Source organism: Balaenoptera borealis (genome assembly GCF_965194805.1).
Source record: "Balaenoptera borealis genome assembly, chromosome: 16".
Classification (NCBI taxonomy): Eukaryota; Metazoa; Chordata; class Mammalia; order Artiodactyla; family Balaenopteridae; genus Balaenoptera; species Balaenoptera borealis.
In genome coordinates this window covers 64,190,509-64,216,031 of record NC_138872.1, presented here as the reverse complement: position 1 = coordinate 64,216,031, position 25,523 = coordinate 64,190,509, and the positions used below count along the sequence as shown (strand labels likewise).

Here is a 25,523-nt window from a genome sequence, read left to right as displayed (position 1 = left end):
GCTGAGTGGATGGTCCGCAGATTCGCGTTTTCCTCCTGAAAACATGTCACCATTCCAGCTGCTTCCTCCAAGAGGCTGGCAGTGAAGCAGACAGGTCACAGGGGCAAGGTATCCGTGCAGAGCACACCAATCCGGGGGTTCTAGACTCTTCCTTTTCCCTGAATGGTGCTGGGGTGCGGGGACTGGAGGCGTGGGGGTCGGAGAAGCAGGAGCCCTTTACACAAGCCAGCATTTAACATCGATCCCCTCGTAACTTTTCAGACTTCAAGCCATGAGGAATTGTCTCCTTAGTTATATTCAACTTCCGGCATCCTGTCAACTGAAGTCTGGGTGACGCCGAGTTCGGCGAAATGACAAACAGTGCGTACATCTGCGTGCGGATGTGTTAAGTGTATGTCTCTGTCTGTTTACACACATACCTACTTCCCCTCCCCTCCCCACTCGGCTTCCTCACTGCCCGCGGAGCTGGAGCTCAAATCCCTCCTGAGCGGAGGGAAATCCGGGTGTCATGGTTTCCAGAAAGGGAACGCGATCTCCGTATGGGGTGTAATTACATCTTAGCTTTCTGCAGAAGAATCGTTTATGGTTTAAATGCTATTAATTGTAAGCTGTTTTGTTCCACGGGAAGTTGTTCGTTGATAACTACCCAATTAGGGTTATTTTGCAATTAGTCTATTCATAGAGAATTTATTGCAAAAGGGGAAGGCTGTGGTGCAGTAAATGAAGGCACTGCCCGGGCTGGTGTGCCAAGGCTCAGACGCCCAGCTTATTACCCAGCTCCCAGCTCCCTGGAGGGTGTGCCACCTTGGCGGACACAGCAGAGGCCACAGGGAATCCCCCAGGCTGCACAGCCAGGCTGGAGGTGTCTCAGCGGGACCAGGAAGGCCACGTCAGCCCGCTCGCTCCCCCATCAACACCCACCCTTCTCCTTGCAACTGTATTGATGGTGGAGAGAGACGGCCTGCGGGCTCAGGACATCCCCGAGGTCGGATGGTTTAGGCTAAAGTGAAACCTTCTGCCTCCTGAAGAGGGAAAGGCTCTGGGGAGGATTCAGGCTCTGTATTCCTGAGCTACGATACCAGCCCTGCCATCTACTAGCCATGCGCCTGTGACCAAGGACTAAACCTCGCCGAGCCTCCATTTCATCATCCATTAAATGGGTCGATAAGAGACCGACCTCATAGGGCTGGTGTGAGGATATAGTGGGATGGGAGGCACAGTGCTGGAGGTACCACTACGCAGAACTGGTACCTTGCAGGGATCAGCACACTATGGCCCCATGGGCCACATCCCACCCGCAGCCTGTTTTTTGAAATTGAGTTTTATTGTAATAACCAAGTGCATTTGCGTATGTATTGTCCTGGCTGTTTTTGAGATGTAATGGCAGAGTTGAGGAGTTGTGACAGAGACTGCACGGCCCACAAAGCCTCAAATATTTACTCTGGCCCTTTACAGAAAAAGTGTGTTGACCCTTGGGACACAGCGAGTACCCACTGTCATTCTCATGGAAAGGCATTCAGCTCAGGCCTCTGCCAGGCCAGGCACCAGCTAAGAAAACGATTTTGGAAACATCTCCACTTATTTATTCTGCCACAATCTGCCAAGTTGTGTCAAGAGTATGATGGGAACCCCGGGACTGCTTAGACAAGGGTTAAAATGCAAGAGAGAAGCAACAGAGAGAAGCAAATCTTTTCTTTTTAGACCTTTCTACTGAAAAGAGAGTATAGTACAGATACATGTTTCCAACAGAAAACTTAAAAAATACAGATGAACTTGAGTAGAGTTGAAGCTGTCCCTGCTGCACCCTACCCAGAGGGCCACGTGAAGGGCTTGCCGTGGACACTTCCAAGCCTCTCTACACATTTACCCACGTGGCCGTCCCCCGCCTGATCCACACCCTCCGTTCTGTGACCAGCGGTCAACAGAGAAGCATGTGTGAGAGATGAGGAGGCCTGAATTTTAGCCCAAGTTCAGCCTCTAACTGATTAGGTGACCTTGATGATAAGTCTCCTCTCCTCTACGGGCCTCGTTTCTTACCTGTCCAGTGGAGAGACGGAATTAGGATTTCTCTAGGGGAGATCTAGTCCCCTTTTCCTTGGGAGCCATTCTCACCATGCACATCCTTCTCTCGAGGGAGATGGGGGATTGATGAAGCACTAGGCATCTTCCTGCCTGGCTTCCAAATCCTCCAATGTTGGGGGAACTGAGAGCCCCCTGCCCCCATCCTGCCTCTTGGTCCAGCTCTGTTGTCACCTTTCCTGATGCTCTGACCTTCTGTCTCGACAAAGAGGCGGACCCAGACACTGGGACCATGGACCCATTCCTCTTCCACGCATGGACCCGGCCCCCTGCCCCATGCAGGTCTTTCCATGTGTCCTCCCCTCACCCCTGCCCTCAGGACCTCTGGGTTGTCCCATGGTCGGGGACCTTCTCTCTCCACTTGAGAGTGAACTAAAGCATTTGGTGGTATCTGAATTTAGAAGCAACAAGGAGGTATTTTGAACGCTTGACTACTTAGTGAGGGATAGCGGGGTACCCCTTGCACTGATTATGGCCAATGAGAATGAGGGGTGACCAAGAGCAAATTGGGAAATGGGCCCCAAGGGAAGACCAAGTGGGAAGACCCTTCGGGTATTTAATGAAGGGCACTCCCTGGACAGATAAGGAAGCGGGAACCAGTGAGGGGAAAGGGCTTTTCCTGTTAGTTCATGGCTGAACTCAACTAGAACACAATCTCTCCATTTCAAATGCATCCCTCTCTGTTTGTTCCCAATGACACTGGCTCTTTCTTTGTAGAAAGTGTCTTTTGGATGCAGTCCGCCCTCTGCATGGAGAAAACCACTGCACGAACCAATTCACAAACTATTTGGGATGTAACGTCTTCTCCAAGGAAAAATAAAATCTACTGGCTCACAATGAGCTTATGTGGGGATGGGGGTACATGGGTGAAACAGTAGTGACCACCACGAGGTAACTGTAGCCAGATGATGGGAACGTGAAGGTTCCCCCTACTCTGAGGTGGGTTTGAAATTTTCTGCCATAACATTTTTTTTTTTTTTTTTAAGAAGGGATCTTGACAAAATATGACCTAACCCGGGATGGCAATATCTCTATCTCAGGATGTCTCTACCTGCAGGCTTGTAAGGCCACTTACAAGCCATGTGACCTTAGGGAAGTTGTTTTACGTCTCTCACGTGTAAAAAAGTTATGCTAACGATGACGGTGCTAGCCTCACTGGGCGGTGGATGAGATGAACTGATTGAATGCAAAGTGCCCGTGCTGTTCCCGGGACACAGTGAGCGCTCGGTAACTGTTATTACTCCCCTGCCACACGCACTGGAAAAGGTGAAACCTGCCAGCAAGGAATACGCGTCAGAGGCGTGAGGTGAGACGCAGAGATGCACGGTGATGCCTCACCTGTGCAAAACTGTCCCCCGTCAGTTTCTGAGGACCCTCCCCTGTGCTTGTGAACGCCGCTGTTACAGCTCTGACCTTGCACTGCATCGCAGCAAGAGGTCTGCTTTATCACTGGTCATCAGCACAGAGAAGGGGGCCCAGCACAGGGCAGGAGGGAGGGAGGGAGAGAGAGGAAGGGAAGGAGGGAGAAAATAAGGAAGGAAGGAATTTTAGGTGGAGGGAAATGGGAAGGATGTTTTCCAGAGCCTCCAATGTCAATGCAACCAACTAGAAACCTTTCAAATCTTATTCAACTACAGTAATATTGGTGTCAATTTTAATCCCAATATTCTGCTGAGACAGAAAACAAACCATATCAATACCATTGCCTCCTACGACTTCCACATTAGCCCCGATTGCACTGTATTTTATCCTTTGCCACAAAAGCAACAGGTTAAAGCTGTAACAAAAGGTAATTTGATTTTGCGAAACTTTTCTCACACAAGACTTCTGAATTCAGGGAGGCCCAAAACAAAAGAACTCCTGTCTTCATTTGGGGTTTGAAAAATAGGGCGGTTGTTCTGAGAAGGTCTGAGAATGTGAGCAGAACGGGGCTGGGACTTACCTTCGAGGGGGCAAAACCGAGTCACCTTCTCGGGCATCAGCAGCCCATGCTTGTGGCGGCAGTAGGTCTCCCCGATCTCCTGGCGGCAGTGCTTGGACTTGGAGCGGGACAGGGCGGAGATGGCCTCCTTACCCGAGATGTCACACTTGAGGGGCCGGTCGGGCTTGATCTCGGGGGAGCTGCCCCCAGTCTTCCGGGCGTGGGGCTGTCTGGGGGCATCTTTCCCTCGGCTGCCGTTTACCGGGGCTCTCTCACCGGGAGGCAGCACCTCGTTGGTACCTTTCCCGGGGGACAGACGCCCCTTCCCCTTCCCCTCCTGCTCCAGCTTCCTCTTCAGAAGCTCCTTCTGTCCTCTCGGGGGCTTCTTCGTCAACTCGGGCTGGTGCTTTTGCTTTTGAGTCCTGGGTGCGAAGTTGCTGTTGTCCACGTTCTCAAAATCCTTGGGCACAGAGTTCTCATTGTTGCTGTCTGTTCGCACTTTCTCTTTTGGCCGGTGAGAGAAGTAGCCATCCTGGACAAGACAGGAAAGAAACACAGAAGAGAAACTTGACTTTGCCATCACGCTAAGAAGGCTGGCCCTGGAGAGTGGGGGCACGTAGGTTTGGAAGTCTGGGCCCTGGTTCCACGCCCTGCCTTTGCTACGAGCTTAATGTTAGACTTTATGTTAGATTTTTCTCTTTGAACCTCAGATTCCCAACCTGGAAATAGAAGATGTTCCAACTAGAAAATAAAGCTTTTGCAAGCTCTAACGTGCTATGACTATGATCCTCAATGCCTGTTATTAACCACACTCCCTTTTCATATAAGTTTCCCTGGTTGTCTCTGCCACTGGAATCTGGACAGTTTGTTCCAAGCTTCCTGTTTAAATTCTAGCAGCAAGCACTGTGATGGTTTATTTAATGGCTAGAAATGCCATAATAAAGCTATAAGGGGAGAAAACATTGGTAGGATAGTATATACTTTACATTGCCTTTAGGACATGCTCGTAGATCTATGCCCGTAAGAGAAATCAGACGGTGCCATAGTTAATTCTGAGGGGGAGACATCACCGGCTATCTTGGGGGGAATATGCCCTTTATAGGACAGTCCTATGCAAGGATCCTGCAGTGAGTCCCAGGGGGATGAAAACTTGTGACAGTCTTATGTCTGAGCTTTGACTCTTGATGTTTGTACCTGGAGCAGAACTGATTAAGTCACGGGGTTGGGGGGGGGGGCAGGGTGTCAAGAGAAAGGCCGAGAGTCATTCCGGAGAAAATGAGTCTTTCCGGGAAGGCAGGCACCCCAAACTCAGCTTCTCCATGGGTAGGTGGGCCCTGGCCATTTTGAGCTCGGATCAAATGCACTGGTCAACTAACATCCTGCATCACTTCCAAAACACATTGCTCCTGCTTAGAGCCCATTATCAAGGCCTTAACCTGAAAGAGAATCCACTGTCCCAAAGCTAGTCAGAGGGGACACAGAGGCCACAGAGAACGCTAATTGACTCCATAAATCTACATCCATTGCTCTAGAAACACATTGGCAATGAGTAGCAATTTTGAGGGCAGACTTCCTCGTTCGTTTTCCTAAATGTGCCGATTAAAGGTTCTCAAGGAAGAGGATGATGGTGGAGAGCAGTGGAGGTAGTGCTGGTGCCCAGGATCGGCTGACGTGCAACCGACACTGAGCGTGGCTCCTCCTTCATTAGGTCTGCAAACTACTGCCCTCCCCGAACCAAATCCTGCCCGCCATTTGTTTTTGTCAATAAAGTTTTATTGAAACACAGCCACGCTTGTTCATTTATGGACTGTCTATGGCTGCTTTCCTGCTACAACAGCAGAGATGAGTGGTTGCCATAGAGACTGTCTGGTCTCCAAAGCTTAAAATATTTCTAGCTGGCCCTTTAAGAAAAAGTGTGCAGACCCCAGCTCTCCAAGGACTGTGAGTTTAGAAGGTTCCCCTGGGCTTGGTTTGATTGCCCTTGTCTCCAATGTCCCCATTTGGCCCAGCAATGTGTCTGCCCTCTTCCTGCCTTTGTCCCATCTCCCCTAGCATCAAGCACCAATCTCAAGAGGCCGTAAGAATGAAGACTACGCTAAGATACCTCGTGGCCATTCTGTAAGTTGATGTTACTTTTGCTCTCATTTTGCAGGTACTGGGCATCAGTGACTTATCCAAGGTAACTCAGCTGGTTGGTGGTGAAGCTGGGATTCAAACCAGACAGACCGCAGACCCCCAGCCCTGGGCTACCAGCTCCACCAGCCACTTCCAGGAAGCTGCAGAGCCCTTCTGATCCGCATCACTCTGTCGCCTTAAGCACGGCAGCCCGGCTCCCTTCCCATCCACTCCCACCCAGCTAAACGGATCTGGGATAGGCATGTCATCTCCACATAGCCGTGTCAAGGCTGGCCAGTGGCCATTAGGTGGCAGGGCGTCACAGAGAGGGAGAGGACAGTAAGGAGGGGCCATGAAGCACCAGGAGCTTGAGGTGGCAGGAGCTGGGAGGCCATGGGTAGGAAGAAGGAAACAAGGAGATGCCGAGGGAGAGTGGAGTCTGTGCTGGGCCCTGGAGTGGCTACTGGTCATACACAGGAGCTGATATTACATGCTGGTCTGTGAAGGGGAACTTCTGGTTCTGACACCTGTTTCCAGTCTTTCTTACCTCTCCACGTATCTGGCAAGAAATCCCCCTCAGTGAGGGGCCATTCCTCTGTTCTTATAAACAAACCACACTGATATGCCTCTGTTCCCTTCTTTCTGTCCAGAGACCCTTGAAGAATCCCAAGCAGCCTCTCAGATGCATTTTCTGAGCACTCGCTGTCAGCCAGGCACCATATGCAAATGACTCACAGGTACTACTTATTGGATACCAACAATCGTCCCATAAGGGGTACCCTCCTCACTATTTTACAGAAAGAGGAGCCAAGGCTTGTTGCTTTAACACTCTCAGGCATGGGCACGTATCAAGTGCCAGGCACTGTGCTAAGCCCTTCCATGTTTAACCTTCAGAAGTAACTTTCAAGACAGGTATTACCATTCCCCCATCTTACAAAAGAGGGACAAGGGGAACTTGGGGATGTTCAGTGATTTGCCTGACATCATTTAGGGGAGGCTGTGAACTCGTACCTGTTTAATTCTAAAACTTGCTATAGTTTAGTGCCTCTTCTGTTTGGCTGAGAGGTCAAGGGAGGAGCGTTTAGCTCCCCCTTCTCTGTGGGGGAATGGATGGGGTATCTCTCTCTTTGCTCATATTAGCCTAGGTTGGGATGGAGCTGGATGGGGGGGATGGTATTCAATAAAGCTCTTGACAAATATTCCAGTTCTCTTCCTTCTAGGCACATGATACAATTGTACTTCCCATCCCCTGCAAATGAGGCACAGCCAAGCAACCTGATGTGGCCAAGACCAGTGACTCAGGCCAGGACACAGTTTGCCATGTCCCTCCTTCCCCCATAGCATCCAGCCACACTCCTGATGGTGAAGGCCCTGCATTCCTGAGTGAGGCCAGGGCGGAGGATAGACTCCACCAACCCTCCATGGGCAGAATAAACCTCTGCTGCTTTCTGTCACTGAGGTTTGGGGATCTTTGTTACTGCAGCATAGTCTAGCTCATGCTGATTAATACAGGAGCCAACCTGATATGCTTTCTTCCTCTTAGCTGTCCTCAGATACAGGAGCCAATTTATTATTATTTTTTGCCTCTAACGGTTGGAAAATCAGTTTGATGACTCCTCCTGCCTGAGAACAAGAATTTAAATTCTGTCCCTAAGCCCGTTTTCTAGAAGTTAACAAGAAGGCAGAGAGTGAGCAGAAAGGCCTCTGCCCTCACAGCCATCTGCATCCTCTCTCATCAAACACATCCTCAGAACTGTTCCTGGGTTGTTCTCTTTCCTCATCATTAACTGATGATCATCAGTTTGTCCCCCAAGCAGAAAACCTCCGTAAAACCACTAATTTCAAAAGCTCACGTTCTCTACCACCTTCTGGCAGAAGTTCTCCAAGCAACACCAGCCACAGGAAGCACTGCAATCAACGAAGCTAATTTGGCCGTCAGAGAACGGTTGTTTCCTCTGGTTAATTTGTGATATCAGGACCAGGCGCCACCATCAATTCTAATAGGACTCATGATTAATAAGCGTCGTCTACTTAGAGACACCCCCGCGATGGGGATGGTGAGCTCACGGTGGCCCCTTGGCCTTCCGCCTGGCCCCAGGTGCTACTCAGCTGCCAATCAAAAGATTCCAGTGTAAGAGAAAAGGGAAATATTTTGTCTTCTGGAATGAAGAGCTCACAGATATTCGACAGCTTCCAGAAAAGCCACTGAGCCATAGTCAGTGAGAACCAGGCATCACGCAGAGGCCTGGGATGATCTGTCACTTTGAGTCAGGGTTGCTTCCTACAATAGCTGATGAGTTCTCCTATACCTTCCCTCCACAGTTTTCTTTCTTTTCTTGTACATTTTATTTTATGGCGGCAAGAACACTTAACATGAGCTCTACCCTCTTAACAAACGTTTTAAGCGCACAATACAGTATTGCTACCTACAGACACAAGGTAGTACAGCATATCTCTAGAATGTATTCATCCTGCATAACTGAGACTATGCCTGTTGATTAGCAATTCCTCATTTCCCCTCCCCCAGCCCCTGGCAACCACCATTCTACTCTCTGAATTTCTGAGTTTGGCTATTTTAGATTCTCATGTAAATGGATCAAACAGCATTTGTCTTAGTCTGTCTGGCTTATTTCACTCAGCATCACACCCTCCGGGTTCATCCATGGCATCACATACGGCAGGATTTCCTTCTTTTTCAAGACTGAATAATATTCCATTGTATGTATATGTCACATTTTCTTTATCCATCCATCCCTTGATGGGCATGAGGTATCACCTTGCCTTCCCTCTAACTCTTCACCTGCTTGCCAAGAGGCAAGCGGGTCTCAGCTTTTCTCTTCTTCCCCTGGAGAATCAAGATCCAGACATCCAAACCCAGGTTCCCTTCCCTGTAAAAACCAACCTTGGGAGGTTTCCAGGCAAATACATGCGAGATGACCATCATATCCTCAGCACCCAAGTCCCCTCTTACTCTGGCCCTTCACACACCTTGTGTCTCTAATCCTCTCAAATACCCAGTGAAGCAACAGCATGAGTCCTAATGAAGGGGAGGAAAGTAAGGCACAGGGAGGTTAAATAACCTGACCAAGGAATGAATGTGATGCTAGAAATGACATGATTCAAATTCTGCATGCCTCAGTTTCCTCATCTGGAAAATGGGGATGTGAAAATAATATTTATGTCATGGGTATTTGGTGAGGATGAATGTATGTCAAAACTTCCAGAATGTGCCCACCACACCCAAAGCAGGAGAAAGAATGAGCAAAGTTTCCCTACTAAGCAACACTGGGCCTCCACCATCTCACCCCTGATGGTCTCCACCTGGAGGACAGATCAGTTAGTATTTCTTCATTATGATCGCTAGCTGTGTCCCCTTTATTCTTAAGCAATCCAACACTCTCACCTTGGGTTATTTATGCAAATGCAACCCTTTGACTTATTTTATTTTAATGTACTTATTGCAATGATTGCACATTCAAATGTTTGCATGCGAGCTCCAAAACTCTAATTGCTCTGCTGTTGCCTTACCCCTAAGCTGCTGCTAGAATCCATTTTTATTCCGGAGAAATAATTAAATGCAATAATGTCCTCTATTGCCATTCAACCTTGGGCATGTTTAGAGTCAATTTCAATCAGGTAGAAATAAGCCAAGCACAAGATGGCTTCGAGAGGCAGGTTACATGACCCAGGCTGCTGTTTCAGAGACGCCTGGGTCTGCTCTGTCCTTCCTGGTTCTCTAACGTTCAGACTTCAGGATGGATCTCTCCTCGCTTGATCAACTGAATCGGCCCAACCTCCTCCCCTGCACCCAGGTCCTGTTTCCGAGGGGTGGAGGTGGGTTGCTGTGTTTTCAAACTTTCCACTCATTGATAAACCTTTGCTCTTATTTTTGTGTAGAAAGAACACCTAACAAGAAAGGAGGAGACCTGGGTACTTGTCTTGCTTTAGCGACCGTCAGATTTTCTCATCTGTAAAATGACAGGTCCTGTGTGTGTGCTGCTGAACAGTCTCTGAATTAACCGTTAATCAATACAATCGATTAACAAAGTTCTGCCATTTCAGATCATTGAGAAATAAATGATGGATTTTAAGAAACCAGGGACTGAGGGACAGATGGACGCTCCTAAGTGCATTGTCTTCTCCCTGCCTCATCCTGTGATCATTTTCTCCAGCAGCTCTTAGACCTGGGACAGACCATTTCATCTCCCTGCACTCTGACGTCCTCATCCATCCCAGGGGCTGAGGCTGGCATCTATCTCCCTGGAACTGAGAGAACAGATGAAGCACAGAACACAGTGACTGACACGTGCAAGGTGCTTATGAAACACGCATCTATTAGAAAATATGCATACAGTGCTGGCGTTGCCCCAGGCTCTGTTCCCAAGCCCTCTGCAGAGACTAGTTCATTTGATCCCCATGAGGACCCTATGAAGGAGATGCTGTGTTATTCTCCCCGTTTTTTGGATGGGATCATGAAGGTTCAGAGAAGTTAAGTGACTAAATCCAGATCTAGGAAGTGGAGGAGCCAGGATTCAAACCCAGGCAGTTGGGGTCCAGAGGCCACACCCGCCAACACTGCACCGCCTCTCTGCAGCTATGAGGAATAGAGATGGTGTCAGAGGGGAGCCCCCGCCAGGTGCGCTGTGCAGGCGGTGAGGGCGCCTGTCCCACCTGCTCACTCATCGGCTTTCTTTTGTGCCATGTGGACGCACTGTGCCAGCTGAGTAGCTGTTTGCTGTTGAACTCAGTGTCCGCGGCTTCATTCCAATCACCAAGGTGATCAAGGCCATTGAGAGGGGCACATGGGGGAGAAGCCCACACCTGCTTCCAAAAGGACTTCTGTGCCAGGGCAGTGGAATGGAGGAGGCACAGTGTGCATGGCTGCACCCAATTAGGACATGCAATTACCGGGCTGCCAATGCAAATAGACCTCACAGAGGCCCCTCGCCCGCCCGCCCGCCCGGCTCATTTGCATGCACAAAAAGTGGCAGGGCTGGCCAGAGCTTAGAAACCCGTGGGCTCTGCTGGGCACGGGCAGGCCAGGCTTTAACAGAACCCTCAATAATAAGCCTGGTGTAATTTAGCAAACTTAGTCATATTAACGGGACGCCCAGCATGGGGTGAGGAGGGAGGGAGCTGGATGGATAGAGCTGGCTTGGAATCCAGCCTCTGCCCCTTAACCCTGAGATACAGAGAAAGAAGCTTAGCCTCTCACAGCCTCAGTTTTCTCATCTACAAAAAAAAAAGGGGTAGGAAGACCTATTTTGCAAAGGTGCAGGAGAGATTAAATAATAGGGGACACATATTTAATTCCAGTTAACAACAGAACAATTAGCATGAGGCTTGATATGTACTCAGCACTCAATCGACATTTTTAGCTGGCACCCCATCATTTGATGAGCAGACCTAAATCATTTGGAAAGGCAGGGTCGGGAGGTGAAGTGCGTTCAGATCCACCCGGCCTCTGCCACTTGCTCACTTTGTGACCTGGGGCACAGTACCTAACTTTGAAAGCCTCAGTCTCCCTCTCTGTAAAATGGGCATAATAACTAGTACCTACCTAACGGGGCTTTTACAACAGCTCAAAGAGTTAATATGTGTAAAGCACTTAGCATAAAGCCTAGAACTTAATAAATGTTAGCTACAATTGATTTAATTGGAATTAATGCTTACTGTGATGATCTAATGAGGTGGTTCTCAAAGTGTGCTCTGGGGACTCCTGGGGGACCCTTTCAGGGGATCTTCAAGGTCACTATTTCCATCATAATTTGAAGATGTTATTTTCCTTTTTCTCACTCATCCTCTCACACAAGCACACAGTGGAGTTTGTAGAGGCTCCATGATGTGTGAAATCGCAACAGATTGAAAGCAGAAGCAAATGTGAGAATCCAGCTGTCTTCTATTAAGCCAAATATTACAAAGACTTGCAAAAATGTAAAACAATGCCTCTTTTCATGAAATTTGTTTTTGTTGTACAAAACATATGCATTTTTCATAAAAATTTTTACTTATATAGATAGGTAACGGGTTATGGTTACTTTAAGTAAATCAATAAATAACCATTTTAAGAATGCCCTAGTTTAAATTTCAATATATAGCAAATAATTGATAGATATAACCTACATAAACAAAAGCTCTTTGGGGGTCTGAAATAATGTCTGAAAATATAAGGGGGTCCATGGAGACCACCAAGTTTGAGAATTGCTGAAATACTTGTCATCCGAAATATCTACTCATTGAGGAAATAAAAAGTTGAGGACCTTTTTATGTTGGGTCTTTCCCTGTATGCCAAGCCTGTGGATTTATATTTTACTCTCACACACAATAAATACACACACACGGATAGAAATCTAGGTCAACTGGAAATGGGGTGCTGATAAATACTTTTATAGAGAGAGATGCAGAACCCTGAAGCCCTGGGCCACCCTCTTGGGGGGAGAGTGACCTGCTGGCAAAGATTTCCCCTTTGACCAAACTCTAGCCAAGCCCCTCCGAGCCCCTCCTCAACCAGGTCTCAACCTTGGCCCGTAAAGACCTGAGCAAACACTAACATAGTTCTGACATTTCACAGACACAGCTCTTGAATGACATGAGCCCCCCGTATAGCGCCTGCCTGAGAAAACTCAAGGCTGCTAATAGAATCTAGTTTGCTCCAGCCAATCCCCGAAGACAGGGCCCCAGCATCCGTCCCAGCCTTTGTGGGAGGGAAGAGGACTAACTTGGAGAAGCGCCAGTCAGCAAACCCAGATGAGTTTCCTGGGGACAGAGCCCCCCCTTTCTGCTTTTTGTCATTTTTCCCTTCCCTGACCCTACTGAGCCCCTGCTCACCCCCGCACTATTCCCTCATGCTCCCTTTAAAAGACCCAGTCACGCTGTACAAATCACAGTGGAGTTCAGTTCACACTGGACCCGTCCCCCTACTGCAATAGTACTTTGCCGATTAAAATCTGTCCTTACGGCCTTGTTTATCTCTGACACTGCCCAGGGCCACGTGGCCCGGACCTCAACCCCATAATGCCGCGTCTTTGGGGCCTCAGCACAGGAGTCCAGACTTGACCCACGCTGTCCTTCCAGCCCATCAGGAGGATGTGACAGCGACAGTCACAATGAACAACCCAGTCTTGCTTCAATAACAAAGCCTTCTGGATTCCTCTAAGACGGACTTTCTTAACTATGATATTATGGACATTTGGGGACAGATCACGCTTAATTGTGAAGGTCGTCCCAAGCATTGTAGGATGTTTAGCAGCACCTGTGATCGCTACCTATTAGATGATAGTAACACCCTTGTGAAAACCAGAAATGTCTCTTGACATTGCCAGATGTCCCCCGGGGGCCAAAAATCACCCTGGTTGAGAACCACGGAGCCGGGGGCAAGTGCTCTGGAGGCTGGTGCTGGCAGCCTCAGCAGCTCAAACCCTGTTCCCATCCAGAAACAACAGGCCCTGCTGACCAAAATGCCCAGATCAGGACAGCTAAGCCAGGAAGAAAGGAGATGGCTGGAGAAAGGGCCCAAGTTAACCAAGGAAAGGTGTGCGGGAGGGGGGAGAGGGAGGGGGCTGGAGGAGGTCAGGAGAAGCAGCATGTGCATGGGGGGAAGGGGGAGGAGGGTTAAAGTCCCCAGCTGGAAACGGGGTGACCCCGAGGAGGGGCACGTTCATTTGGGCAGTGGCTAGTCCCCAACCTGCTGGCACATCCCTAACTTATAGCAGAGGTCATAAGAGGTCATCCAATGGCACAGATGTTGGTTTGTTTCATACAGTGTTTTCATTTGCTTGGTTTTTAGTCCCACCCAACATTTCAAAATCTAGAGATTCCATCTAAAAATCTGGATTTCCACGCTGTCTTGAAGCATCAGGGGACCTGATAGCACTGGGCTTGGATTCCTGCACGTGACAATCGTCTGGGGCTGAGCGGTGGCCCGTAGTATAGAGAAGGAGCATCTGCTCTACAGATCGTCACAGCTCTCGTCCAGCCTGGCCCAGGTCCCCTTACCCACCCGCGTGCCGTGAGCCTGCTCGAAACCAAGGACCCAGGATCTTCAAGTAACTCAACTTCAGAGCCTTGCCTCAAAGACCTCAGAGCCCTTAATGAATCCTTTAATTCCAGGGTCTTCCATGGAAGTGGGACTGCCCCCCATGGGGTGTTCTGAAAACATGTGGTGTCATTTTGGTTGCCACAATGACTGGGGGACGCTCCTGGCAGAGAGTGGTGGTGGGACACCAGATCCCTGGCAACGCATGTTCCCAAAGCAGTAAGGAAGTGTCCCACATCCTGCAGGACTTCTGAATGTCTCTACGCGTCATGTGGGTGAACAACTCATTTTTAATTCTGCAGGTCAGGAACCTAATACAAATTTACATATGACAGAGCACTTTTGAATGCTTTTAATGTAACTGAATTTTCTAGGAAAGTAACTACCTTTAACTCAAGGGGAGATCCTACATCATTCAGAATTTTAGAACGATTTCAAAAAAATCCCATCATCAACAGCCACGCAAGCTGTGTGTAACTATAATTCTTGTAACTATAATTCTTGGTGATTCAACATCCAGCACTGGACCTTTCCATGTGTCCTCCAGGCCCTCGACACTCAAAGTGAGGCCCATCAGCCGGCAGCATCAGCCCCTGGGAGTTTGTTAGAAATGCAGGATCTCAGGCCCCCACCTGGACCCACTGCATCCGCATTTTAACAAGACCCCCAGGGGGTTCATCTGCACATTACAGTTTGGGAAGTGCTAGTCTGGCGGTGTTGTGCTTGATCATTTACAGAATGAAATACACATTGTTTTTATTTTAAATTACTTTTATATATTCGTTATATTCTTATCAGGGCAGTATATTGATATGTTTCAGAGTTGTGAGTGTTAAGTAGGTTATAACAAGTACGGATTTCATTTCCGTACTTTTGTCCGATAGACAAAAGGAACATTTTAAAAGATTTATTGCAGGAAGAGGGGTTGGGTCCGATAGGGTTGAGAAGCACTGGTTTATTCACTCCACGTACTTTAATCGGGTGGCTACTCCCTGCCAGGCATGGCGGAGGCAAAGGATAGGAAAGTGAACTAAGACACGCTTCCTGCTGTTGGTGGAGTTCAGACACAGGACAGGGGAGTGGGCGTGGACATACATTATTTCAATACAGGACGGGAGTGAAGGCGGGCAGGGGGGCGATGAATGAGTGCCAAGGGTTTCATCAAGAGTTGGAACGTAACGTGCTCCGGGGTCCAGGGAGAGTAGAGGAGGCTTTCACAGAGAAAGCAGTTTTCCTGCCCAGTTTTGAGAAGAAAAAGCATGTTCATGAGGCAGACAAGGGCATCACGGGCAGGCGAGCCCAGCAAAACCAAACTCGGTAACAACAACGAGCGTAGCTAACACTTATAGAACGTTTATTCCGAGAACTGCGCTAACACTTGACACAGATTATCTTTAAAAATCCCAGAACAGTTTGTTAATGAACTCAGTGGGGTTCCCACGGAGTTCCTTACATTGCACACTTTAAATATCTTACAATTTTATTTGTCAATCATACCTCAATACAGCTGAAAAAGAATCCCAGAACAACTCTTTTGGGTAGGTACTATTAGTATCCACATTTTACAGGTGAATGAATGCATGGAGGCACAGAGAGGTTAAGTAACATGCTCCAAATCACACAGCATGGCTATAAAAGCTACACTCTACTCCCTCAGGCTGTTAATATCCAGGCTTGGAGGAGCGTCCGACGTGTACCCAAAATGACCCCTAGTGGGTGACATCACCTCCACCAAAGACCCTGGAAGAGAGCAATCACTAAGTGGGCTGAAATCTTTAAGGGGAGAGAGAGGGTCAGCAGGCAGAGGGTTACTTGAACAACCTGAGTCCTTGGTGTAAAGTCCTCTTGCGCCACTGCCTTGTCTCCGTTACTTGAGACTAACCCCAGCTTTGTACCCGCCGGCCTCAGTGTGCTCTCTGTTGTGGTTTTATTTCCCTGCACACGGTCCGTGTTTCTCTTGCCCCAAGTCCCTGGAAGCCCTCCTTGTTCCGGCATTTCCTGCTTGATGTTCTCCCATCCAGGTCCTCTGGGGAAGGGGCACTTGAGGAGACAAACAGGCCTCCTGCTGATGAATCAAACTCATCCTTTGCATCTGCCGGGTCCCCTGCTCCCCACACACCCTGCCACAAGTGGGTAATGAATGACCCACTTGTAAGCTCATTACTGCAGAGTCTCTAAAGAAATGTAAGTGCTCACGGAGGCAGCAATATAAATAAGGAAAGATGCCTGTAAATAAATAAATATATATGCACAAATACATACATACAAACCCAATTAATTTATACCATCTGAAAGCCAGAGCCATTTGGGGTGGGGAGAGGAAACAAGGGAAAGGCACCTGATATTACCATCCATGGGATTTCAGAGCTGAGCTTCCCAGCAGCTGCCAATAAATCATCTTTACTATGCAGGGGTACAAATGAGTGTGCTGCTGTCACCCTTTAAATCTCCTTTATGAGCGTGTGTTTGCCTTGGCCCACCCTACCAGGGACGGGGCCTCCACGCAAGGTTTCACTGGCTAAGTTCCCAAAGAAGGCTGCCTTTTTGAAGGCCCACCCCCTGCCAACTGTAGGAGCCCCACCGGTACTTCCTGTTTACGTGTGGGTTTGGCGTGGCATGGAGAACAGCCATCTCCGTCGAGGGCCATGGGGATGGAGGTGACAGTGGTGCCCACCTCAACAGCTGTGGAAAACAGCTTCTGCCTCTTGGCCTGAGGGGGCTGCGGCTTGTGGGATGGGTCATGCCATCCACCGCCACACGGCCCACGAGCCCCTGACATTCTCTGTCAAGCTTCAGGATGGAAAACCTCCTCACAACTAACTTTTGTGCACCCTGCTCTCCCCCCCGAAAGGAGAGTTCTGGTCACTCCCTTCAGATGGGATGTGTCTGCTGTTCATCTCTCAAACTGTGCTGAGTCAGAGGGGGCAACGGGCCATCATGGCCACTGTGACATGCTGGCGGGTTACAAGGGCATGCTCTGGGGTCACTCTTCTGGATTTGAAACCTGGCTCTGCCCCTTCCTAGCTGTGTGACCTTGGGAAAGTTAGCTAACCTCTCTGAGCCTTGGTTCCTTCCTGTGTAAAACGGGTATAATGATATCTAAACCTCACAGGGTTGATGAGAAGATACATCGACTTTGTGCAAAAGCACAGCTCAGAGCACAGACAATGGAAGGCAGCTGTTATCAACATCATTTCATCCAAACTGCTAGAGTAACTTTCCGTGGTGCGCCAATTCATGCGTATTTACTGAATGCCAAGTAGGTGCCAGCCACCGTCCTTGGCAGCAGGGCTAAGTCTATCACTATGACACAGAGACACCTGCTCCTGTGAAACTTACATTCCAGTAGAACAAGATAGACAACGAACCTACCAACAACTCAATAAAAAGACAAAAATAGACGGGACGTGTTGCGGATGCAATGCTGAGCATCTCTTACATGTTTTTATCCACCCATTTTAAAGATGAGGGAACTGAGGCTGGAAGAGGTTCTCTAAGCCGGTTGAAGAGCCAGGTCTGTCTGGCCCCAGAGAGTTGGGAAAGCGAGAAGAGGAACTGGAGAGAGGCTGGGTGCCCAGGCAACAGGTAAAAGGGCTGTTTCTGCCTCCTCTTGCCCCTCCTGTTCTGGAGAGTGACACTCCTCCCCCAGAACATGTGCCATCTGGGCTGGGGAGACGGTTTGCTGTTGGACAAGTTCCTTATTCAAGGGGCTGTTCAGTGGATCTTTCCTGGCAGACGTGCCCTGACTTCTCAAGTCTGGCTGGAGTCAGACAAAGGAGCTCCCCTTTATCCTCAAACGACCCATGAAACAGACCCAGCAGAAGCTGGTTCTGGGAGACCCAATGGACCACAGTAGTTCAGGCCACTAGATGGCTCTTGCTGTGAACTTTACAGAGTGCAAGCAACTAGCTGTACCGAGGTTCTGAAGACAGGCTGCCTTCTCTCTGGACGGGACACGTCTCTAAGTAGTCCTTCTGAGTCCTCAGCTTCCGGAGAGCCCTCTAGGGTCTCCTCGGGTCTCCTGGCTGCCTGACTGCCCCAGGGCGGGTCACTTTCCTTTTCCTCAGGCGGTGAATACCATCAGGATTTTTCACTTAAGAAAAGTTTAAGACAGCAAGACAAGGACTCCCACGCTGACTACTACATACAGGCCAAATGCCCGAGTCATCGCAGCTCCCCCAGTAAAGCAGGCCCTGCCCACTTCCCCAGCTTCCTGCTCCATCCCACCTCCTGCTGTTCTGTAGGTCTGCTTCATCCCATCCCATCTGGCACTCGCTACACGGGAGAGCGCCTGCACCTTACCTAACACTTTGCAAAATTCCCTCGGTTAACCTTCACGTTGATCTTTGCCATACGGGATGTTATCATTCCTCACTTGACCTAAGAGTAAACTGAGGCCCAGAGAGGAGGTCATGTGACTCACCCGGCATCACACAGGTAGGAAGGGGCAAGGCTGGGATCAAACCCAGGCCGGTCTGATTCCAAACCTTGTGCTCTTAACTTCCCAGCCTCATCTCTCAATAGCCTCAGAAGTGTCCGAACTTGGACCAAGGCTACCTGTGAACTTTTCCCTCCTGGCTGGACCTCGGGAAGAGAACAGAATACTATCTGTTGTATCCACACGCCTGTAGCTGAGACTAGGAGAATCCTAGCTGACACCAGGTGTTCATGATTTTATGATGCAGCCCCTGCTGCTAGGGCAGCATTTTCCACGTGGTCTCCTGTTGAATGCTCCCACCAGCTTTACCAAGAGGCAGTGTCGCTAGCGGCCAGGGCCATGAGCACTGCAGTGGACTACCTGGGTCCCTGTGCCATTTCAAAGCTCTGCGATTTGGGGCAGGTTTCCCAGCTGTAACCAGCTCAAAAAATTACTAGGAGGATGTAACAAGTCATTGCTGGGAAAGCACGTAGGACCGTGCCTAAAACATAAATCATAGCTGTAAATAAAACTCCTATTAGTCGTAGGATATCCTTTTTGACAAATGAGTAAACAGAGGCTCAGAGAGGTAAAGACACTTGCTCAAGGCCACACAGATTGGGGATTTAAACCACAGTGCCTGACTCTGGAGCCTCAGCTCAGGGCCACTTCCCAAAACAGCCCCATTCAAGCCACAGACTGGGAATGAGCTCTTCTTGTTGGGAGTGGAACACCTAGAAGAAGGGCTGGCAGTTTCTCTGGGGGCAGCCATGCCTGCAATTTCAGATCCACCCTGGGCTCACTCTCTGTGCGGAGAATGACCCGAGGAGGTCAGCTGCTCAGCACTGTCTGATTTCATCCACCTCCAGGCCACTGATGGCTCCATCAGGATGGCCAAAGAAGCTCATGAGGGTCGGGCTGGGCCTCCCCCACTTTCCCCTTCCTATATTAATTACCGCTTGTAGCCAAGGCTTGAGGTCCACGTCAGCAATAACAGGACAATTCCAAGTCCCGGAAGAAGTCAGGTGGAGGGCACCCCACCTTCACTGGGATGGCCTCGCATGATAAGGATCTTGACTTCATTCACACCCCCAGGGGGTCAACCTGTCCCCACCTGTGGGTCTCTGCCCTCTCTCTGTCCCTCTGTCTGTCCATCTCTTCCTTCTCTCTCACCCCATTGTCCTGCATCATTCCTCAATCAAAAGGCTGCCCCTGGCCTGGGACATTTAAAAAGTTGTTAAACTTCTGAAGAAGTGAGGTGGTAAAATTATGTTTTTTAAATCATTTTCTAAAATGGATCTAAATATTTTCTTAATACAAATGTTTATCAAATATAGAAATTTCTAATATAATCATCACTTAATTATGAAAGATTTCAAAACATACTGAAAGTACAGAAAAATAATATAACACCCCCATGTACCAGTCTTGCCATGCTTTTTTCAACTCTTTAAAGGAAGAAGACTTTAGATACAGTTGAAACACCTCTCATCACTTAATCCCCTTTATCAACAACCCAGAGGTCACTTCTACCCTTCACATCTGTGTGTCTATATCTTTAGTACATTTGTATGTTTCCACATACAGTATATAATATTGTTTTTTGTGTTTATAAGTTTGACAAAATGGCACCAGGCTGGCTGTAAATATCCCCTTTGCAATCTGCTTGTTTCATTCAATATTTTATTAGCATTCCCCACCCGCTGTCTCCCCTTAATTTTTGTTCTCAATTCTTCTTCCCTCAGATAACATGATGCACTGAGAATGGGCAGCGTTTAGCCCACTGGTTCTCGTCTTTGCTGCCCACTGGAATCACCTGGAAGCTTTTAAAAATACTGATGCCCACGCTGCAACCTGGGAGATATGACTGAGTTAGTCTGGGCTGGAGCCTGGGGATTGAAACTTCTCAAAGCTCCCTAGGTGATCCCAATGTGTAGCCAGAGGTGCAAACCCCCAACTCAGCCCCCTCTAGCCTCAGGTCCTGTTGTGAATCACGGTCAGTCCTGCCCAGACGCCAGTATGTTTTGGACGATGGCTGGGGAGAAGGGGTTGTGTCCTTAAAGGTGTCAATGTGAAAATGGGAACTTCCGGGGGCTGAAAGACTTTGCTATAGGTGACCATTTTTAAGACAAGTTGTAAAGCTGTAGAAAAGAGGATGAGTAACACAGGTGGGGGGCAGGGAATGAACATTCTTACTGAAAGCAAGAATTAGTATTTACTGCACACTTACTCTATGCCCACCCGCCCCGTCCATTGCAAGGGATTTAGATACATTATATCATTTCATCTTCACAATGATCCTTATATGTAGCTACCACTATTGCTAAGCCCATTTCACAGGCAAGGAAACTGAGGCACAAAAATGGCATGTCACCTGCCTAAGGCTTGCTAGTAAGCAGCTGATCCAGAGTATGAACTCCAGAGCCCACTGCCTCCCCACTTGTTGCCTTTCATGCATTTCCCCACATTTCCAAAACACCTAGGACATGCCCGGTCCTGCGTGAGTGGATTGAAATGAATGGGCACATCCTGCCCTGGCTTGGAAGGAAAAAGGAGCGGCCGTGGAGAACTGACAGACTGGCACGTCTGCAGGCGAAGCCAAGCCAACGGGAGCAGATGGAGCCCAGGCGGCAGATGTTAATGCAGTTTGCTTTTTCCATATGCTTTTCTATTTAGCCGAAATAAGTGAATTGTTCTTTAATATCTGTCAGGAGCTTAAACTCCGAAGGCCAGTGGCAGTCACAATCACTCAGAAAGACACAAAGGAATCTGGCTGGGCCGTCCCCTTCACATCACAGAAGAAGGGTGCAGAGCGTCAAGAAAGAGGCCACGGACAGCATGGTCCAGGCCTGTGTACCCGCGTGTGTGCGCTCACACGCACAGACACACACACACAAGCACGCAGTGCTGCCTTTCCCTGACAGCCAGTTTCTCACTTGACATTCTAGAGTCTTTGAAAGCCCATATCAGCGTCCTTTGTATTCAGCAATGAGATTCAAGTGGAGTTTCAGATTTTCCCTTTGGAAAAAAAAGCTCCAATTTGAAAAGATGTAAATGGCTCAAGCCGCTTAGCCGCTTGGGACTTCCAAATCAAACACAGCTCACCTTCTTAATGAAGTAAAGCAAGAAAACTCTCGAACCCTGTCTTCTGGCCTGTCTCAGGGTCCTTCGTGTGTCTTGGGTCAGACACACAGCCCCATCACCACCATTCCAAGGGGGCTGGGGTTTGATGGTGGTGGCTGCAGGCAGTATTTTTCCACTTGAAAACCACTTTAACTTTCAGACAGAGTCTCACCAACTTCACTGTCTTTGATGGAGCCAGCTGTGATTCTGTCGACAGCAATAAGCCTCCCTGAGCCCTTCAGCCAGGGAAGGAGCACAGAGGGCATGGCCCCCTGTCTTCACTATTCCAGATCAACACAGAGCAGGGGTTAAGAACAGAACTGAATCTCAGCATCACCCCTTACAAGCTGGGTGATCTTAGGCGAGTTACTTCTAACATCTCCAAGCCTCAGTTTCCTCATCTGTAAAATGGGAGGAAATAGCACCAACCTCAATAGGCTTGTCGTGAAGATCAGATGAGAAAATGTAGGTGAAGTGCTTAGTCTGGTGACAGGAACATGGCATGCACTTGAAGAGTAGTACCTATTGATTGTTATTATTATTATTACTACTACTATTCTATCTATTGTTACTACTACTTCTTATTCATTCATTCATCCCTCCGATATGTGAGCACCTTCTAAACAATACCTAGTGTTCTGGGTGCTGGGTAATGAACAAAATAGATCCATGGAGCTTACATTCTATAGCCAGAGAGATAACAGAGCAACAAATGGTTGTAAAATATGATGTGATATCGGGCTGAGTCCTTTAAAGGAAGACAGAGCAGGAGAGAGGTGGGGAATGACAGATGAGTATCAGGGAAGGCATTTCCGAGGAGGTGGCATTTGGGCCTCATGTTAGGAAGGAGCCGACACAAGAAGATTCTGGGTGAGAGGCACCAGGCAGCGGGAACAGAACAGCAAAGTTCCCGAGGCAGAAATGAGCCGATGTAGGCAGCAGAAAGAGGCCGGTGGGGCTGTGATGTGGACACAGGGTCCGAGGTGCAACAGCGGAGGAAGGCAGGGGTCTGATGGGGCTGGGCCTGCTGTCCACCTAGAGGGAAGGACTCCAGATCTCATTATAAGGCCTTGGGAAGACACCAGGCTTTTCAAGCAGGAGAATGTGCCATGATCAGACTTATGTTTCACAAAGGTCCCTCTGGCTGGTGCGTCGAGGGGCCCTTTCACTCACCACTCACAGACACAGGCAGAGAACAGAGGAGTGGGGGACAAAGGTGCAGGCAAGCCCTCACCAAGTCCATGATGATGAGAACACGTTTCCTGGGTGCTGCTCTGGCCTTTCCCCGACTGTGGGGTGCTGTCAGGGACAGCTGGGGACAGGCACAAGTAAAACTGGAAGTGATGGGAATTTAGTTAATAGTCTTCGGCTGCAAGCTTGGGTGACCATAATCACCCAGCATCCCGTTGTGATCTCACGCCAGTAAATGGGCCTAAATCACAATTCCAATGAGTCTCAAGTACCAGGGTAGAGCTGATTAAGTTGAAGCCCCCCAGAAGCCCTGGCTACCTGTCCTGGAGGGGCTGCATCTGACCTGCTCTCAGGAGGTCCCTAGTGGCAACCTTGTGGCGAGTCGGTGGCAGAATTAATGACTCTGTCATTTCCCACCAGATCTGGGGCTCTGATCCCTGGTGACCTGGGGCAGCCCCTACCCCATCACAGTCTCAGAGCGGGAGGCGCCTACCTGCTGGAATGCAGTGGGTACTGCGTGTTCATGCCCAGAACCAAGAATCAGCATTCAAGCCCAGCTGCACATTCCACCACCGCCTGGAAGGGCTGCTCTCTGCTGTTGCCTTGGCTGAGAATGCAGTTCGCCCACAAGCTAGCATTCAAAGGACTCCTGCTTTCCGTCTCCCCTCTGTTTTACAGCCGTGCGCTCACCAGACATGCTTCTCCTCCTCTGCACCTACAAAACTCTGTTCTCACCTCCACACTGCCCGCGGGTTACTGGTTAGCACAGGTGTAACCTCCATCCAAATACGTCCTTCCGAGAAGCAGAACTTACTTATGTGTATAACCCGCAAAGGTCTAGCCCCAAACCTGCTGCGTGCATGTGTGTGTGTGCGCGCGCGCACGCATGTGTGTGCATGTGTGAGCAAGTTATGCCAACAATAACACCAGCAGCAGCTAAAATATGAAGCTGAGCCCATGTGCCTCCCCACATGTGCTAGACACTTGACTGGCCCTCACAGTAAACCTGTGACCTCTTATTATTCCCATTTTATAGCAAAGAAACTGAGGGTTAAGATGGCTAAGAAACTTGCCTAAGGTCACACAGCTAGTAATTAGTAGGACTAGGGATATGAACCAGGCTCACTGAAGCCCATAAATCAAGCCCCTTCAACACTACTCTGAACTTGAAAGGGTGGACCGAGAGCGGGTTATGGGTGGGTAGTAGTGTGTGGTACTGGCTAGAGCATCAGGAAAGAGGATGGCAGATGGAAAATTAGAACTACTACGTCAGAGAATCTCTTCCCTCTCTTGGTGGAACAGGGGAAATGCCCATCAGCTTGCCCACATACAAGTTGCTGTTCCCAAACCACCCACCTTCAATTATCCACCGCTGCTTATTCATGGCGAATTCTCTAGCCCAGACTGACTTGTTACCCACATGGATCCTTGGTCATAACAGCACTAAAACTGGCTTGCGTGGCTGATATTTATGCACTAACTAAATCAGCACTTTATAGATACTAAGTTGTTTAATTCTCACCATGACTCCATGGGAAGGTAATATTATTATCACCCCATTTTAAAAGATGAATAAACGAGAGCATTTAAGTAACTTGCCCAAGGTTTCACAGCTAGCAAGTGGCAGAGCAGAATTTGAACTCAGGTCATCTGCCCTCTTAACCACTAGGGGTAACCATTATTGATTGGGCCTTTTTACTATTCCAAGCATTTTACAAATACTTGATGTGATCAACAAACTCATGATCTGGTACTATTTTCATCTCTGTTTTATAGATGAGGAAACTGAGGTAGAGGTTGAACTCGCCCAACGCCACCCAGCCCAGACCATTGCTCTCTCAAACTGCAGTTCTGTAAGAATTATTAACAGGAATTGTCCCTTACCCTGGGCAACTTTAGTGCTGTGTTTAGGTGCACGCCTTGCTGACTAAACTGCAAGTTGAATTTTAGCTCCAACTTGTTCCCTTGTGCAGTGTACATCCTGGACAACTGTACACAGAGGTAGTGACCCAGCAGATAAATGGCAGACCTGAGATTCCAACCCAGGTCCGACTGGCATCTGGCTTTTAATCACTATAGGTGTTCCATCACCCACCTCAGACACCACACCCCTCTTTTCTAACGCAATTCTAGATTCAATTCTATCCAAGGATGCTCAGAAAATGCCCAGTCCAGTATCCTTAAGTGGGCAAAAGCTCAGTCAAGGTGTACTGGTCGAGACAGATCCTTCCAGAACAGACCCTTTCCATCCCCAGGGGCTGTGACAACTTCATCACAGTCTCAGAGAGACTCTGGGCTCACAGACGGTGACTCTCCACTGCAAGACAATGGTCGAATCCTTGCAGTGGGTACCTCGGTGGCGCTATCTCCCCACCTCAATCAGGCAGCCACTTTGCACAGTGACCCTTCCTGATCTACACTGTCAAGCTGCCATTTAGCCATTCCTGGGACTCTGCTCTGCTTGAGGCTTCTGCAGCCAAAAGCGCTTGTGACCAGGGAGCACTCCCAGGGCCCTAGACTCAGAGCAGATGTCACTTTGCATTAAAGGCTCACTGGCCTGGGCTCCCAGAGATAGAGGACAACGGCTCTCTGCTAAATGTCCCCAAGAGAGAAGCTAAATGAGGAAGAGGGAGAGGATAAGA

The 25,523-nt window shown here is 48.8% G+C and overlaps 1 protein-coding gene across 1 annotated transcript in view; it reads right to left on the bottom strand.

The window, feature by feature from the left end:
* XYLT1 (xylosyltransferase 1) overlaps positions 1–25,523 on the bottom strand; it is a 301,880-nt gene that overhangs the window by 135,783 nt on the left and 140,574 nt on the right. The window contains exon 3 of the mRNA XM_082362428.1: positions 4,022–4,532. Within this exon, the coding sequence (XP_082218554.1) occupies positions 4,022–4,532 (511 nt within the window). The remainder of the gene's footprint in view (positions 1–4,021; positions 4,533–25,523) is intronic.